The sequence below is a fragment of the Lampetra fluviatilis genome, chromosome 34 (genome assembly GCF_964198595.1).
Source record: "Lampetra fluviatilis chromosome 34, kcLamFluv1.1, whole genome shotgun sequence".
Classification (NCBI taxonomy): domain Eukaryota; kingdom Metazoa; phylum Chordata; class Hyperoartia; order Petromyzontiformes; family Petromyzontidae; genus Lampetra; species Lampetra fluviatilis.
In genome coordinates, this window is record NC_136308.1 from 4707404 (window position 1) to 4722946 (window position 15543).

General features: G+C 43.0%; 1 protein-coding gene across 2 annotated transcripts in view; it reads right to left on the minus strand.

Moving 5' to 3' along the window:
* Positions 1 to 15543, minus strand: part of LOC144944303 (SLIT-ROBO Rho GTPase-activating protein 1-like) — an 85478-nt gene that overhangs the window by 15946 nt on the left and 53989 nt on the right. The window contains exons 8-14 of one of the 2 annotated variants that reach the window (XM_078872346.1): positions 14216 to 14317; positions 12567 to 12767; positions 10094 to 10178; positions 9901 to 9928; positions 9314 to 9416; positions 5853 to 5913; positions 4348 to 4425 (exon numbers count right to left, since the gene is read on the minus strand). In XM_078872346.1, coding sequence (XP_078728472.1) covers positions 4348 to 4425; positions 5853 to 5913; positions 9314 to 9416; positions 9901 to 9928; positions 10094 to 10178; positions 12567 to 12767; positions 14216 to 14317 — 658 coding nt within the window. Of the gene's footprint in view, positions 1 to 4347; positions 4426 to 5852; positions 5914 to 8918; positions 8950 to 9313; positions 9417 to 9900; positions 9929 to 10093; positions 10179 to 12566; positions 12768 to 14215; positions 14318 to 15543 lie in introns of both variants that reach the window. The other variant, XM_078872347.1, reaches the window with a different exon arrangement.

Below are 15543 nucleotides of genomic sequence, written 5' to 3' on the forward strand. Positions count from 1 at the left end.
ATCACGTATCCCTTTGGTCCCCTTCTGGCCCCCGCCCTTATCCTATGCAGGTCACGTGCCCTATTGGGTTCACCTAGACCAGGGGTCGGCAACCTGCGGCTCCGGAGCCGCATGCGGCTCTTTTGAACCTTGACCGCGGCTCCGGGGCGGATGCTAGCGAGGGGAGGAGGCGCACTGTGACACCTGCTCTGGCGTTGCCGCTGCTGACAGGTCGCCGCTCCGCTCCACACTGCCCGCCCGGTGACAGGCAATAACGTTGCCGTTGCTTTGTCACATGTTTGGAAGAAGTAAAAACCTTCCTGGGCAGCAAAGAGCTCACCTTTGCTGAGCTGGAACAGCCAGAGTGGCTGGAAAAATTACATTTTATGGTAGACATGACAGCACATCTAAACACGCTAAATACAACCCTTCAGGGGAAAGGAGGCACAGCCCTGCACATGCTGGAGGAGGTTTTGGCATTCGAGCGCAAGTTGACAGTGTTTGTCAAAGATTTACAGAGAGGTACACTGTCTCACTTTCCCTCTTTGAGAGAGTTCAAACAAAGTCATGATACGATAAATTTGGAATATTTCAAGTCTGCAATCACCACAATGCAAAGTTCGTTTGGGAAACGATTCTGTGAGTTCAGAGGAAAAAACGACATTATCCTTCCCTGTCACTCCCCTGGCGATCGATCCATCCCTATTGAATATGACTGCATTTGCAGGTGTAAGTCAACCTGATCTTGAGATGGAACTGGCCGATATAGCCGACAAAGATATATGGGTGTCCAAGTTCAAATGCTTGACCGCTACTCTTGAGGATGTTGCCCGTCAGAAGGCCATTCTGGCTCAGAATCATAAATGGAGTGATATTGAAAACCTTCCCAAACAGGACAAACTTGTATTCGAAACATGGAATGCCATCCCCAACACTTATATAAACATGAAAAAGTATGCATTTGGAGTCCTGTCGATCTTCGGCTCCACATATGTATGTGAGCAGGTCTTCTCCAACATGAACTATATTAAAAACAAACATCGATCACGCCTCACAGATGACAGCTTGCAAGCCTGTGTGAAAATGAAGGTGACGTCTTACAGCCCTGATGTGCAGACACTGTGCACTGAGGTTCAGGAGCAAAAATCCCATTAACCAGGTAATTTAGCTATTAATTTGCAAAAATATATTTTACATTGTTAAGTGAAAAAGTCCTTTTTTTATTCAGATTGACAGCTGACTGCACGATCCTGTATATAGCAATAAGGTAAGAAACAATATATGCAGTGTTATATTTGTTTTAAATGTTGCAATGGTTTTGCGGCTCCCAGTTTATTTTTTCCTTCGGAAACGGGTCCAAGTGGCTCTTTATGTCTTAAAGGTTGCAGACCCCTGACCTAGACTGTCACGTGTGCCATACTTACTCTGGTGACAGAGAGAGGCTCTAAGACGCACAGTTACACTCTTCTCTCAGTAGCTGGCGCAACGCCATAGGGACTCAATATACGTTGCTAGAAAGGCACTGACTGCCAATAATTACGAAACTGTGAACCGGAATGCATTTATCATAACTAGAGCTAGGGCAATTGCTCATGTTAATTGACTCCAAGTAGACATTCAACTGTGGGAATTGAGGTATATGAGTAATTAATGTGTCACATCATGAGAGTGTCACGTGGGGCATACATAATTTTTTCCCATCTCTAATAATCGCCATCATCAAGTAGCAACAACAGAATAATAATCCTTGGGTTATGACCAAATCACAATGAATGTGCCCCATGACCAGATATGGGAAGTGAAGCAGAGTTCAGCCTGGTTAAGTACTTTGGAAGGAACACCAGGTTTTGTAGGGTTAAGCTGCAAAGTGGCCAAGAAATCTGTGTGAAGCTTTGAGTGTTACTCAATATTTATGCATGTATGCTGAACTTCTTTCGCACTGTATGTAGCCAACCGTGTGTGGTAAGCTTATTCTGAGCACTCAAGTTCTCCCACACATGTCTAGCACTCACGGATGAAATGGCCAAACATCCCAATCCTAGACTCTCCTAAAAAAAACATCTTGAGACTCAGTGAGGCTTTCTTGGAGAGAGGGAGAACACCAGCTTTTCCCCGACCACTTATAAATGTATGGATAACTTCTTTCGAACCGTACATAGTCAAACCGTGCTAATCGGAGGTGCGGGGGAAGGACAAACTAAACACAAAAAGCAATTCTAAAGAGATTATTTTTCAATCTAGATTTTTTTTTTAATGAGGGCACTACTATTCTCCAATCATCAAACTAAGTAACCGAACGAAGCTTCTCTCTTGGCTTGTGCAGCCACGGAGCCATTCACTTGACCTCATTTGTAACACTTTACCATCTGACCGCAAATCGTTGACTGTATGAGCGTCAGCATTTTCTGCCCTCGACTGTCCCCAGCAGCACTCTCCCCGGCCCTCCCCGCCACCCCGCGGCGGTGTGGGAGGGAGAGTCGATGGAGACAAGGACCTGGAGTGAACTCAATTTTCTCTGGACCAGTGATTCGATAGATGTGGGCTTATTTGTGACCTCGCGTTTTATGGATTTGCAAGATTGATAGACGACTACTCACATATTGTAATTTTTTTTAGAGTAACATTCACTTTTAAATTTACCACCACCATAAATCGGAATCTCTGCAATGCGGATCTCTTTTTTCCCCCCCTCTCTCTCGCTCACCCTTTTCTCTTCAAAAGCTTCAGTATATTTAACATTTGCTAACGATCGTTATTTTTGTGCACGGTAACAGCACAGGAGCCACACAAACACCACCCGTGCTGATTAAACAGGACTGTCTGACTTAAGACACCCAAGGCATGACGCTTCGTTGATTTTGTGCCAATATTTTAACACTCTGAAGGTTGTAGTGCTGAATAAGTGCTCGCGTTTATGCGATGCCGACACATTTTAACAGGTTACTGTCAACACTATCTTTATAACATTCGAACAAAATGCTAATTGTGATGGAAGTAGTACAACACAAACTGCATAATGAATTAATGATTACTTGGAATTAGTGCATGAAAAAGGCATTAGTCAATGCTGGCTGCATGCCCTTATAAACAGGACGAACCTATCAAAATAGATATTGTTTTATACACCACAGCAACGTGTCAAAGTCACATTTCCAGGATTATGTTCAACCAGAAATATTCCAAGCATTGTCTTGCAGCAGGTTGGCCCAAAGACATCCTCTCCAGTGCATAAAAGGGCTTTTTAAAATCCTTTATATTAAGTTCGCTTGCTTGCTTGCGTGCTTGCTTGCTTACGACCGTGCAAATCTTTCGGTCGTTTTTTAACACACTTCCCGTGATCCAATCGAGCTGACATTTTCCCCACAGACTTGTTGTGCGTGACAATTCATTTTCGTGAAAATATTACACTGTTTAGGGAATTTTTTTAAAATATTTAATTACCAATTGCTTAATGCTGGCAGACAATCATCTGACCCATAGGTGGCAGCCATCTCAAGCCAGAGGACGAGAGGACTCTAGCCGCCACGCATATAAAGGATTTAGAGTGAAAAACTTTGGTTTTACGGGTTAATTTTTTTAATGATAAACTATTCTGACAGCTACAGGCTTAGTGCAGCCTGGAAGCGTATTATCAAATAAATACAATTACAATTCTTTATAAGGGAAACAAATAACAATGAATAACAATTGAATGATTACCAATCTATATAATTACAATAACCTCCCCCTCCTTGCCTCGAATCACTGCACCAGATTGAATTGAATTAAATGAGACGTCACCCTGAGGCTGCTCTATTTAAGACCGGAAGCAACAGGAGAGCTTCACCATTCTTGCCCGATGAAGCTGATTGTAATTATCAGCGAAACGTAAAACGCGATCTGACCCAAAAACCTATATTATGTATTGAATTCAACTCTAAACTATTTTTATTTTACCAGGTAAGGCCCACTGAGCGATGTAGCTCTTTTTTTTGGAAGCGACCTGGCCACAAATGATAGCTCCTCAAAGTAGCTTATTACCACGTGGTAATGTATTGCAAACAAATACTCTGAACGCATGTTGATTCCAAATTTGGAGGGGAAAAAATAATCTATTTGTTTCCACATCTGTATAACCTCGTACAAGTAAAAGTCTATTATCCCATCAATAGTGTGGTTTGCTGCTGGCTGGTGAGTGGGTTGGGCCTGTGCTCAGCAACTGTGATTTAATAAAAGCTGTCGCTTAATGATTTTAGCCAGCAACAGGTGAAATCCAAAATAAAGTGCATTTATCCATTTTGCAACTATTAATGCTTAGTTACAAATGTTCTGACAAAAGCATTCACAATGGATACTCGAAGTCATTTAGGATAAAATTCACGTCTTTACCGCTTTCAAATGATGCCTTTATCTCGTTCACTTCCACTTGAGAGCCGGGTACTCTGAATATCCCTTGATGCTGTAATCCTATAGGGACAAGAAGCAGAGTTAAGTGCCAAAGTGCAACTGACATGAAGCACGCAATACAACTCTTTTCTTTGAGGATGTAATGACGCATCGATTAACATTGAATTTTAAGGCGAAGAAACGTGAATTGAATAGTGTGTGCATGTAAGAATCAATGTTTTACGATTTGTATATCCTGTAATGGGTTCATGTCACCCCTGCAGCCGCTAGAGGTGCTATGATTGACCGCAAAACAAACAGAATCAATGATCGGATCAAATCCTGACCCTGAAAAAGCGATAAGTCATCAAACTGCTGGGGGGAGAGGGCAATCATTTCACCCTTAATATGCACCTCCTACACATTCCACAAAAACAAAGATCTCCCGTTTTGCCTTAACATACTTTCGTGGCAAGTACTATTTGCGCACACCTATGAAAGCCGACACTACACACAAAGGGGTGGGTGGCCCTAGTGGTGATATTTACACCGCACCAGGTACTCATTTGAGGTTGAGTCGACCTAGGGGGAGGCCCGGGATCGGTTCAGATATGTCTCAGATGTTGGCAGTGGCCCCTATACAACTACACAATGCAAAAACAAGTAAACTCTGCACACAAACACTTAGACCACACAGACGCAAGGTGAATCGCCAGGGGAATAGAGATTTAAATGTGTTACACCCCTTCTGTGTAACGTCTCTCTTGTTGCAAAAAGGCCATACCATCTACCCACTACTTAATTTTGTACACTATTGCAGGACTGCATTGTATGCGATTCAAGGTTTTCTTTAAGAGATCGTCCCTGTAATGAGGCACACCTGCAGCACTTTTTTTCCTTAGACAACACTGATGATGAGACACAAGGTAGTCGAAATGGACGTACTTTTTACGTGTTAAAAACAAATGGTGCTGAAAAGCATTGGATTGGAACCTTCAGAACGACTGACCTATAACCCAATTTATCAGTGATTTTAAATATTATAAATTATTCAGATTTCACCAAGCGAACGCGTAATAAATGTTTGTCTCCCATGCTCTGGAATGTCGAATTGTCCTTTTTTACGCCTTAAGGTCAAAGTATATTTTATTGTGGAGTAATGCCTAACAAAATTATTTTTTAAACAACTTTTGTCTCATAATTCTTGGTACTGCAGCATTAACATATTTAAAGAATGATTGTAACAAACAAAAAAACACTCAATGCAGCTTGCCATGTGCGCACTCGTACGAAAGACTACTGCGCTGTGCGTTTTCACGCTAAACGTCTGGACAATCCAGCTCACGCTCGCACCTCCGATGCAGGAAGCAGCTGCGATTGGGGGGGGGGGGGGGTCATTTGGCAATTCACCTCTGGTAGGTTCACCTCTGCTAGGTTCACGCGCCATGATTGAATGTGCGGTGGGAGGCTGTGGTGCACGGTTTGTTGGCGATTTGAGGCCGTCATACCGTAAAGGTTAATGAAGCGGATGCAGCTTTCCACAACGATGGGGATCGCCTGGCCTGAATCCTGTAACACAGCAGGCGAGCGCGCATCCGTGCTTGCACCATTACGTCAGTTTGTGTTTAATTGGTAAATACTATTTCGATTTAAAGCTTTCGTGACTGCAGGGATTCATCTTCTTGGTTCTTTCGGTAAAGTCACGTAGAATGGAAATAATAAAATAATAAAACATAATAAAATAATTCTCACGACGTTTCGGCCACAACGCAAGCAGCCGTCCTCAGGTGAAGAAACAGGTCTGTCGAGTAGACAGGACGGCTGCTTGCGTTGTGGCCGAAACGTCGTGAGAATTATTTTATTATGTTTTTATTTGTATTATTGTATTATTTCCATTCTACGTGACTTTACCGAAAGAACCAAGAAGATGGTAAATACTACTCGATAGAGGGTGGTGGGGCAGGGGAAGTATTGGTGCTGTGGTTAGCGTGTTGCGCTGACCCTGGCGCCCAGAGTTTCGATTATTGGCCACAGCTAAAATCAGTGGCAAGTGGATAAAAAAGTGGTCCATGGCCTTCACTTCACCAACCTGCACTGATCAGCATGGTGAAGTATGGTAAAAACAAATATCCATAAACCACATTACACAGAAAAGGGCCTTAATTCATCAGTGTATTGATGAAGGGCTATAAAGTATATTAACTACTGTTATAAAAAAATGCTACATTATCACACGTGCAAATTGATTACATATTAAATACAAATACATTTTTTTACATTAGCTCCAAGCAAATTTTGACGTTATTAAATGTATGAATAAAAAATTATACTCCCAGAATAATTAGTTATAGCATTTTTGGTGATGTATTCATATACAGAAATTAAAATCAATGCGCTACCTTTAAATCAACGATAACGTTAAATCAAGGTTAAAAGTTTGAAACAAGCCAAAAAGCATAGCAAATAAGCGCACGCGCACACAACAATTGAACAAAGAAAGCACAGACTCAAAGGCAAAACGTCTTCGCTAAATCTCGTGGCTGTCGCTGCAGATTCAACACGGCCGTTGAGACCACAGCAGCAAGCCGGCTCTCTTAAGCGCTGGCAGCTCTCCCATGCACAAGGGAAGTGTCTTATCTGCTGCCCAAGGGCGTGGTGAAACACAGGATGGATTGCAGAAGTCCCCTCTCCATTTGAGTGAGCGTAGTGTGTCCCCCTTACACGCTATCATCCCGGCTGCGGGGGAGGGGGGGGAGATGGTTCCTCATTGCAGCCAAATGATAAACACACGTAGGAATACAAAAACATGTGCAGCTGAAATGGCCGACGCTCATCAGGACTTACATGACCACTTGATGGCATTGTTCAAATATTCAGTCATTTTAATTGTAATTCATATATACAGCATGTCCGTAGAGGTATCATCCATTACCAAAGAATTATAATTCAACTAAGAATGCTCCCGATGTGGTCAAGATGTCAAAATTTAAGTGGGTTTGAGCCTGGATAGTGCTTGGAAGGGTGATCCACCATGCACACCAGGATGTACAGGCAGATGCAGCGTTCTGCTACAGAGGCCAGTGGAGCAACATCCACTTTTGAGCTGCAATTATATGCTTCCATGCTATGCTCCCCATCTTCACCCCAACTGACCAGCTTGTTGAAGTATGGTAAAATAAACCCCAAGATCCACAGAGTGGGGAGGGGCCTTAATCCAATAGTATATTGACAAATGCAGTTTGAGCTGGGTATATAAAATTATATGGTAGAATGCAGATTCCATATGAGTCTCATTCTTCAAAAAATATACATGTCGACCATGGCATTTGCGACGCACACCTTAATGAGGTACGAGAGAGTGCCAGGTTCTTTTTTCTTTTAATTTAGATTTATTTTTTCTATCTACGTGACTTTACCGAAAAAACCAAAAATATAGAGGAATCCAATGAGCTATGAAAGCTCTTTTCAACAGATGTCAGTAGGGGCGGGTCCGCAAGTTCCAACAACAAAATAATACATGTGATTTCATTTTTCTGTTATGTCTTGTTGAAGATCATTCAAGCTTTGTTTTTGGCACTTCATCTATCACATAGCCTTAACATTCATGCAGTTAAAAATTCTGCCCAATTATCATGCTTTAATAATGGATGATATTCGTGGATATCCTGTATAGAAGGTACGATAGTTTTCCACTTTAAATTGTTGGCCATGGGGCAAATTTGCTACACTTGTGCCACATCTATTATTTAGAGATTGGTTGCGTGAGTCAACGGTTACATGGAGGTTGTGTCCATGCATCTCTGCAACCTTATAGAATGAGTACCTTGCATGGCCAGAATGGAAAATGACTGTTGTTGACCATGGCATGTTGTTAAAAGCAAACGGAACACCCACTTTGTTGTCTGGGAGAGCTGTGTAGGTTTAATGGACCGTTATCACGAGCAACCGTTCACCTTCAAATGAAGCCATGGTGGATGGATTTCTAAAAATATTTGCTTTAAATACTGGGGAAGGTCCAGCCTCATTGGGCTTGTGGACACTACCAAATTGGGCACAAAAGACACATTTCTAAAGTAGAGCTGTAAACCATTACAGGGGATTTCTGAAGCTACATTTTAGATTTAATTCACATATAAAAGTATTACATTTTGCAAACAGAAACAGTCACTGTGGCAAAATTATGGAATCTGTTGACAACAATAAAATCATTGCTTTGGAGTTATTTCCAGATAAAAGTTTACTCTTAGATAAAAAAAGTGCTAGATCAATTAGGCTACTAGGCCTTCAGAGGATTAGAGTGGAGCATTTGTGGGAGCAACGGGGGATATGCGGACCCCATGGGAAACAGAGTAGCGAGCGCAGGAAGCGACAGATGGGCTGAGTCGTCTGGCAATTATTGAATTTGCATATACAGTAATGGACCTTGAAAAAAAAGCATTTAACAAGTCTGCTCGACAAAACAAACTGCCACCATGGCCTCGATTTGGTGTGGGTGATGGTCGCTGCGGTACGGATGCACACAGAGCGTCGCAAAAAACTCCGTGCAGATAGGGGACTGCGCGGGGCGATGGTACCTGTTGCCTGGAGCGAAAACTCCGCTTCCCGCTGCAAGCCACAGGGTTAGAGCAAGACGGCAAAGCGGGACGGAGGGGGGTGGGGGAATAAAATAGACGAAATAAAAATCACGCAAGAGCTTTGTGGAGCGGGCGGCGGCGGCAGCGCGCGACCAAAGCCCCAAACGACAAGCGGCCACCAGTGCAGAGGAACTGCGAATGCTCGTGAAGCGGCAACAGATCTCGTGAGAGGTTCGCAAGGAGAGTCGAGCAGCTCCATCATCAGCAGCAGCACAACAGCGTTCATGCAGCAGCGAGTGCAGCCCAGCCGCTAGGGTTTTTTTTTATTAAGGCATATTTTTTGCACTCGGCGCCAGAAAGGAAGCATGGCGTGACCAGCACTGTCTCGGCAGTACCTGTATGTACGTTTCCAAATCACCGTTAAACAGTTTTACGTTAAACACTGAGCGCGGCCTAGGCTTCCTGAATTTCTGCACTGTGTTGGAGGCAGAAGTTGGCCTGAAAAGGTGGACAAAGGTTCAACTGTGTTTAAAAAAATTGATTAAATACATGGTGTATATATGCACACAGAATGGATGATCTGCAAGTTGAGAAAAAAATACAAGGAACTTAAATGTATAACTATAGCAAACAAAGTAGCTGAGAAATGACAAAATCCACATTTTAAAACAATCTAAGAACTATATGCAAACTATCTCATCTTTAAAATGCTTTGACTGCACAAAATACAAGATAGCCTACTTTTAGATAACATAAACTAGAGTCTATCCTTACTTATGGATTAACTTGTTCCGACTTAAAAACACAACAAACATTACACCAACTGAACATATATTGCATTAATTCCAGTCAGTAGTACATATTTAAAAGCAAAAGCACTGACAAATATTTTAAACATTATTATTTTACCAAAATGAACATGAACTGAAATTTATATGAACCAATACTCAAAAGCTGAAACTGTAAACAAACGCCACCTTACCCAGTGTTCATACATTCTGCCTTCTCACCTACAACACACACAGACACACAGGACACACAAATAGAATCACAATCTGAGCACAAGCAATAGTTAACTGCTTTACATTGAGCCCTGGGTAAAAAAAAAACGAACAACGTTCTACACTGCAAGTTCACTGCTGTCTTTAATATTATTTTTGATAGCGTAAGCTCACTTTCATCCAGTCCTTTCTGCAGTAGGTCATGCTTCGTTTGCAGCTTGTTGATGAGGCTGCTCCTGTCCATGTACTCTTTGAATTTCTAGTGGCACAGAAGAAACGAGCGTTAACGACGCTCTGGCCGTCAACAAACATGCATTTTGATTTCAAGGCCATGTGGCTCCATCACTTAGCAGTCTTAAAAATACGTGCACCGTGTGAAACCAGACCAAGCGAACACAATGAAAACAGCTATGCTCAAGTGCACTTTCAATAACCATAAGAGTTGTGTAAAAGCAAGCATTAATAATGCAAGAGAACGATGAGACAGCTGAGGCTGTCCTTTGCCGGGTGTCTAACATTTAACACAGCTATAAGAGACCATTATCGTTACAATGATGTTTAAGTAATTAAGACAGAACTTAATGCTAAAAGGGTTGGTTGACTTGCTAACAATTGAGGGCCAATTCTGCAGCGGCAATTCAGCTGCTGTAAAGTAAAGCAGCTATCAGCAACAATGTAATTATGCTTGGTTAAGTGGCCAGTAATCTGTGTTATGCTCTGGACTGAAGATAATACATTTCACAATCACTTAGGGAAACTTGAGTAAAACCAAACAGTGATGATCAGTGACGATGTATAGATGTCCTTAAGATGCCAGGGTGGTACAAAGGTCAGAGCACGAAGCTGGGTTTGACTATACATTTCAGCCACCTGCAAATGAACTTGGTTTTCAAGTGTACCACGAATGACTGCACATATAAAAAGCTATCAAATTAAATCTAGAATTGAAGTTTTGATGACTGCAGAGATCCTTATCAAATTAAGTTTGGTTCTGCACTTATTGACAAAATTCCAGCAGTGGGAATGAAAAATATTAGTTTCATAAATGTTACTCTCTCTACTATTTATCAATATACAGAAAGTCTCTCATGGTCATATCTGTGATATTATGTTCCATGAGCCATTCTAACAAAGGGTTGCAATTATCTGAGAGATCCAAATAGATGCTTTATATCGAGCAGCCCAACACTAAACGATATAACATGTTATTTTACACCTACTTTTGATGATGGTGAATGTAATAAAAGATATATATCCAGCCTTTTTTACATGTAAAAAACTGTTAATTAGGTTATTTAGCCTCTCATTACCATATTTTCCTCGGGGCATTTAATCAATTAAACCTTTAGGAAGAAATGACACAGGGAAGACGTTGGAAAAAAATACACGTGCAACGATGGTGACAGATGATGGAGCTACTGCCCGCACAATTCGCTATCCCAGGAATTCTGGGTCAAAGGTTAGACAGGTTGTGAAGTGCACAGACTACAGTTGCAGCCACGTGTGGCACAATGGCTTCGAGCGGAAATGCAATCACAATAAGGGGGTAAAGCTTCACATATACAGCAGCGAAATATGGCTGATGATATTAAATGAAACAAGCGTTGGACGGTGACATTGTATCAAGGTAGCACATTGCATTTGCTGTGTCTTAACCACATCACTCACTTTTATAGGTCAAAAACATAAAGGTGTAGCCCTGGAATTTCTCACTCATGCCACTGCTGGCCTAAGGGCCTCCACTACATGGAGCTGTAGAGCCTCTCTCTAGAGGGTATTTTGGCCTATTCTTCTACGCTGGCCAGACATCTTGGAAGGCAGGGGATTACCCACAGTTTTACCCCACCCCACACGACCTGCCGATCTATGAAGAGAAACGATCACTCTCTTTAATAGAGGTCCACGAATGCACTGAAAGGCAGAAGGAGTAAATCTTGGAAAAGAGAATAAAACTCAAATTAGAGACATCATTTAACGTGGGAAAAATGGTATTGCTAGAACCAAAGAAGGATGAGACTGGTGATGCAATGTCAGCTCAAGGAAGTAACATGCCCGGACAGGGAAATCACCATGGAGATGGATCAATGAGGTCAGCTTGTGTGCAGGAGTGAGATGGATTGTGGCATGGAGGGATCTTGAGGGGAGGCGATGTCGTAGGTAGGCTTCCATTCAGCAGCGAAATATGGCCGATGCTACTCTTTGGTTCTTTCGGTAAAGCCACGTAGGTATAAAATAAATTAAATCACGACGTTTCGGGCGCAACACAAGCGTCCGTCATCAGGTGGGACAACCACAGCAAGAAACAAATGCTGAAGTGGGCAAAATATTTTTTGTATTTAATTTTATACCTACGTGAATTTACCGAAAGAACCGAAGAGTATGGATCCCTGCGGTCACGAAAACTTCTAATCTAGATGGCTGATGATATTAAATTAAACAAGAGTTGGACGGCGACATTGTCTCAAGGTAGCACATTCGCCACTTGTTGCAGAGGTTCACGGTTCGAATCCAGCAGCCGCCCCGATTAACAATGCAAGTGTATTACCATGTTACGACACTGTGGAAGTTGTAATTTGTATCATTATCATTACTTTTAATCATCATGCTTCACTTTTGGCCATTAACTACGCCTGCCCCTATCGCTCACAGAGAAGTAGAAGGACTCCGTCTCCTGCTGGTTGGCGCGACGCTTGGCCACGTTGTACTTGCACATGTAGGCCTCGGAGGGCGCGGGGGCGCGCAGCGACTCTGTCGACTGGCCGTGCTTGAAGGCCTCCGATACGTCGTAGTCCTCGGCCGTGAGCATGTCCATCAAGGCCTGCAGCGTGGCCTCCTGCGTCTTCTTGATCTGAGCCGATTCACACGCACAACGAGACCCAATCAATAACAAAAACAGGCACATTCTTTAGATCCAGGCAGTGGTGATCACGCCTTTTCTGGGACTTCCGGCTATAAGCGCAGCTATAGGAGGTGGCAGATTTTCTAAATCGTTGGAGTTAGCACCACTGTTGGACTTGGCACCACTGAAATGTTGGGTTACAATCCAAGGAGCACCATACGATTAGCGACAGTTTTTAAGTGTGGTGAGTTAATGGTCTCACAATGAGTCCAACAACAAAAAAACACACACACCACATACATTTTCAATCTGCATTTAATTTTGATAAATTCCAGCTATGAAGAATAAAAAAAGATGCATTTAAATGTCATTTGACAGACATTACTCTCATATAGCAAAGTGGGTGGGAAAATTGTGCCTCCAACTCTGTGGACCATGTTGTCACAAAGGGATCTCAGAGGTAGCTCTGTGAGATCTGCTTCCGTGGGCAACACTCCTCTGGAGGAATCTGAATGGATAGCAGAATCAGGATAAAATTGGAGAAAAATATATTCATTAAACCATAGGTGGGGATCGTAGATGATGCTCTATGCCACGAGTGCCGATGTACACGTGGAATACAATGACTTGGATGTGGGGTTGATGGATCACACAGAGATGCAGCCTGTGTAAAACACACAGATCTGCAGGTGAACAATGTGAAAGTAGGAAGCAGTACAAAAAGCAGGTTGCGGATCTGCTTGTGTGGTGGAGTATACGTGTTTCCTTCTTCATGTGTCCACGTACATTTTAAAACTGGCCAAATCTACCAGTCTGAAAAACTATTAGTGAAACGCTTTTTAAGACGAGCGGTCCAATTTTTTTCTCTGCAGAGCAAACAAAATTTGGACTCAAGAAGTAAAACTATATTTTTTTACTGTAGGAAACGTAATTCGTAGGGAGGGAATTCTGCTTGTGTGAGATGAACCGACAAATCATCAAAGCGTCTCGCACACAAATTAACGAGACACGCCCCCCCCCCCCCGCGTCTTAAAGTTGAGATAGACCAGGGGACGCAGACGCTTGCAGTGCTGTTCCACGTTCTACAAAGACAAAGATTTTCCGTATAGCCATAACAGACTGTAGGGGCAAGTACTGTTAGTGAGCACCTATGAAGAACGGCACCGGCACCGGTACACGAGGGGGATGGGTGGCCAGCACCATGCCCGACCGCCTTTGTCTCCCCAGTGGCGATGTTTACACACCACACCAGGAACTCATTTGAGGCCGAGTCGGCCTAGGGGAGGCCCAGGACCGGTTTAAATAATCGTCACTGGTGTTGGCCGTGAGCGGGAGTTGAACTCGGGTCACTGGGTTCGTAGCGCAGTGCGCTAACCGCTACACCACCACTCCTCACACACACACAGACACACACGTGAGAACTTGACTAAGCGCAGCTCTCCCAGATAAACGCTCACCTCCTCCTTCTCGATCTGGAGCGTCGCCAGGCGGCACTTGAGCTGCTGACACCGCTGCAGGAGCTCAAACTGCAGAGGCGACTGAGCGCAGATCTGACTCGTCTGCACAACGTAACACACACATTCATATATTCACATTATTTTTATTTGTATTATTATTAATAATAAGAGCCTACGATCAAATTACCTGCCCAATCCTGTCAGATCTCGGAAGCTAAGCAGAGGTTTGAGCCTACAGTGTGCACAGCAGGGCTGTGTGGTGGAGCTGTGTGGTAGGTAGTCGAGGGAAAATGCAGCAAAAACTCATTGCCGTACTGTATTGTTTCCACATCTATGTTACCTGCTTTCACCAATCTGCATTCATTGATATGCGTGGCATGGAAAGGTCACGCAACTCCCATGACCCAAAAAAGTGTAATGACAAAAAAATGCCGTACATGTACATTGTGACGTGCAAGAGCTAAAGGTTGAATAGGCTGTACCGTGTGATACACACAACTACAAATAGTAATTCTTGACTTTACCGGAAAAAACCTAAGACTACAAATAGTAGTTTATTAAATCAATACTCTAACAAGTGTTTTTCTCTGTAAATAAAACAAACCTATGAAGCTATGGGCCTGGAGGTGGCCAGGCGATTCATAGATCAGAGCACAGAGAGCTGGCAACGCTGAGACCTGGGTACAGTATCAAGACGCACAGAGATGTTCTTGGATAAATACATGACGAGTTTTTATTGCAAGGAAGCATTCATAGCAAAGGTTACGAGTTTATTGCGTCCTTGCACATCGTGTGTAATGTTTTAACTTGAATATGCCTTGTGACCAAAAAAATTATCAGGCAATGAACACATTTTGTTGTGTGTAAGCGATAGTGCAGCGGTTACAAACCCAGAGACCTGGGTTCCATTCCTGCTCACGGCCAACACCAGTGCCTATTATCTCTACCAGTCCTGGGCCTCTGCTAGGTCAACTCAGCCTCAAATGAGTACCTGGTGTGGTATAAACATCGCTACTAGGGAGACAAAGGCGGTCGGGCGTGGTGCTGGCCACCCACCCTGTCATGTGCCGTGCCGGCCTTCATAGGTGCTCGCGAACAGTACTTGCCCCAAAAGTCTGTTACAGCTATATGGGGAAGCTGTCTTATATGTGTAAAACACCAGTTAAATAACTGCTAGATGGAACAGAGTAAGGAGTTTAAAACAAAAATTCACATTGCCAAGATTGCAGATTGAATGTTGAGGGTATGCGGAGGAGTGAACTTGGAGGGAAATCGAGCAGGACTGGTACCAATTGTCCAATAAAATGTTATTTTACGAATTTGGTTTT